We start from the raw sequence: 3327 nt of genomic DNA, 5'->3' as shown, positions 1-3327 counted from the left end.
CTTTTCAGCAGGAAGTAGCTAAGAGAATACGCCATCCCCTTTTCCTTATGAATCAGGGTGAAGTCTCTCTCAGGGAGGAGTGATAGGGAATGACAAGGGACACACTGAAAAAGGAGATTAATTAGAACTGGCTTTGACAAGCACTGTGGCAATTGGACAATTAAAACAGACATGGAGGGAAAGAAGAACAAACTGGGGATGAGGGTAGAGAAAACAGTGCAACAATGAATGAATGAAAAGCCAAAATCTCTGTAAATGTTCATTAAAACTAATAAAATTTAATAAAAAATAAAATAAATAACACAGTAATAAACATGGGTGTACATATATCTTTTGGGGTGGCACTCTGGTTTCTTTAGGGTATATTTCTAGTAGTGCAATTACTTAGTCACCTTCCAAAGTGATTACACCATTTGGCACTCCCACAGCAGTGAATGGGTGTTCCAATCTAAGCACAGCCTTGCCAGAATTTGTTGTTTGCTGCTCTGTTGAACTTTGTTATTGTTACTGGGGTGAGATGATATCTCATGGTTGTTTTTATTTTCATCTCTCTGAGAGACAGGGATTTTACACATTTCTTCATGTGTGTGTTTGCCATCCGAATGTCATCTTTTTTAATGAAATGTCTATTCATAACCTGTGCCCATCTTGAATTTGGGTTGTTTACCTTTTTCTTGTTGAGGTGCTAAAGTAGTCCATAAATTTTAAATATGAGTCCCTTATAGATATGTCATTGTTGTTGTTGTTGTGTACCATCAAGTTGGAACTGACCTATAACTGACCCTCCAGTGGGTTTTCTGAGACAGTTAATTGCATGGAAAAGATTGCCCATCCTTCTTCCATGGATCAGCTGGTGGAATGCAGCACAGCTTCTTGTCACTAGACCATCAGAGCTCCCTGAGTACGTGAGACAAAGTTTCACCATCTTTGCTTCTGAGGAACAACCTAGTTGCTCCTTCTCCAAGACTTATTTGTTTTTTGGCAGTCCATGGGACATTCAGTACTTTGCTCTAACATCACAAGTCAAAGGCATTTATTCTTCTTCTGTCACTATCCAACCTTTATATGCATGACAAGTAATTGAAAGACAGCTGTCTATATTCACAGAGGATCTTGAGCGCACATCCATTATGCGACTGTAGGCGGTACTGTAGATGCTGATTTTTGTATATGCTTCCCCTCCACAGTGAGAACTTTGAAGCATGGCTTTCATCTCCCAATTCCCAACAGCTTTCACAATATCTCTGAAATTTTTAGGCTGTCAAATGTTTAATAACAAAGTACCTGACCAGAAGAATGAGTAACTGTTTATGTTCATCTTAAATAGAATTAATGATGGAAGACAAAAGAGTCATGACACTGGTTAATAATCATTGAAAGAGGAGGAACAATTTAAAGGTTTCTTCTTATCAAGAGACTTTTATTTTGATGTAACTAAAATTTTTAAAATATTTGTATTTTTAAATATTAATGTTTGAATTTTGCATAAGACTTATGCATGTATATGTGCATGTCTACCTGTATATGTGTGTCTATTTATCTATTTCCTCATTCTATCCCTCAGATCCTTCTCAAGTTCCAGAACATTGGCCACAAGAAGGGGAGATCAGGATTCATGATCTGTGTGTCAGATATGAAAATAATTTGAAACCTGTCCTTAAACATGTAAAAGCTTATATCAAACCAGGACAAAAGGTATGAAATTCACTGTCATCTTATTTTTATTTTCCAAGACACAAAATCTCTGCTGGAGTCAGTCTTGTAACATCTAAGCTTTTCAGATATCTCAGACAAAATATTCTTATAAGTCTAACATAAAATTTCCTGTACTTTATAGGCCATATTACCTACATGTAAAAGAAAAGGGAAGGATAAGATCCGGATAAAATATGTGTTTACTAAGTCTTATTGTAATGCATTGTCTCACGTACTAAGGCTATCATCATGTCGAGTCCAACTCATAGCAACCCTCCATCAGGTTTCTGTGGCTATAAGTCTTTGTGGGAAGATCCTGTCCATCTTTCTCACAAAGTGACTGGAGGCTTAAATCAGCTAGTTTTTCAGTTAACAGTACACCATGTAGCCAATCAACAACATTGGTGTCTTTTTACTAATTTCCAATTTCTACCTATGACCATACCTACTGTTCCCTGCTTTTCCTTTTGCATTAGATCTAAAAATTATTTGTCATTATAAAAAGAAATGTGCAGAAAAAGAATTCATTCTATTTTTTATTATAAACGTAGTAATTGTAAGATAAATTGTAGTAGTTCTTTATTCCACTGATAATATACTGTTTACAAAAATTAAGCAATAAAAGAAAAACAAATCAATAGCATTAAAATGAAGAGATTTAAAGTGGAATAACTGAAGATCTCATGAGACATTATATTTATTTTTTATAGTGATAATCTTTAAAAGGGATCTCCATGTGGTGATTATAGTGTAACTATTTTAATAGAATTGTATGTAGTCTTATCATGGTCTAGGTTAAAACTACTTTTGCCCATTTTTTGTTCTTGTTCTGAGTTCTTTTCTCTCTTAAGTGGCAGTTGCTCTTTTAGGTGGGCATATGTGGTCGCACTGGCAGTGGGAAGTCGTCATTGTCTCTGGCTTTCTTCAGAATGGTTGATATATTTGATGGTGAGTTACTACCTACATTTTTTTATTGCCAAGATTGTTATTTAACTTAAAAATATAAACATACAACTTTCCTCATTCTGTATAAATGGTAAAAATCAAATATTTATAAGAACTTTGTGCCCTGCAGCTTAAGGTTTAAAGTAGGTATGCCAAATATACAACCCAGAAGTGAAAACAGAATATAAACTTGAGAAAATAATATTCTGAAACCAAAATTCAGCCCTGAGATGGCTGCTTAATTATACTTAATTATACTTAATTATACTGATAAAGCGATAAAACAGAAACACTATCACTCATGTTTAGTAGTACTAGACGCAGGTGGCACCTTGATTAAAAATAAGACTGTCTTACTAAAGACATCCTCCACTAAAAATATCTCTGTCAAAGGAACAATGACAAGGGTAGGAAATACTAATTTTCAGTTTATTCTTACTGTCATATTCTCACTAATACAGCATAAAGATGTTGAACATTTTGCGTCAATTGTGGTAAAATGCCAATCACCTGTTAGCAATGTACACAAATATGATAACGATTTAAAAGCATAATTGTATCTTTAGAAAAAACGGCATCGATTATTTATACGGAATTGAAACAGATGAAGGAGAGAACAGTTTAAAAGTGATATATGATAGCATATTATGATTATCACAGGAATCCAGACTTAAGGTTGCATAGTGG

The 3327-nt window shown here is 34.5% G+C and overlaps 1 protein-coding gene across 3 annotated transcripts in view; it reads left to right on the top strand.

Moving 5' to 3' along the window:
* The window catches only part of ABCC9 (ATP-binding cassette, sub-family C (CFTR/MRP), member 9), a 227669-nt gene that overhangs the window by 208164 nt on the left and 16178 nt on the right, over positions 1–3327 (top strand). For all 3 annotated transcript variants that reach the window (XM_006897200.1, XM_006897201.1, XM_006897199.1), the window contains exons 32-33: positions 1565–1695; positions 2565–2643. In XM_006897200.1, coding sequence (XP_006897262.1) covers positions 1565–1695; positions 2565–2643 — 210 coding nt within the window. The remainder of the gene's footprint in view (positions 1–1564; positions 1696–2564; positions 2644–3327) is intronic.

This window comes from Elephantulus edwardii, unplaced genomic scaffold (assembly GCF_000299155.1).
Source record: "Elephantulus edwardii isolate Elephantulus edwardi_28Jun2011 unplaced genomic scaffold, EleEdw1.0 scaffold00206, whole genome shotgun sequence".
Lineage (NCBI taxonomy): Eukaryota > Metazoa > Chordata > Mammalia > Macroscelidea > Macroscelididae > Elephantulus > Elephantulus edwardii.
The sequence above is the reverse complement of the archived record's forward strand: the minus strand, read 5'-3'. Positions and strand labels throughout refer to the sequence as shown.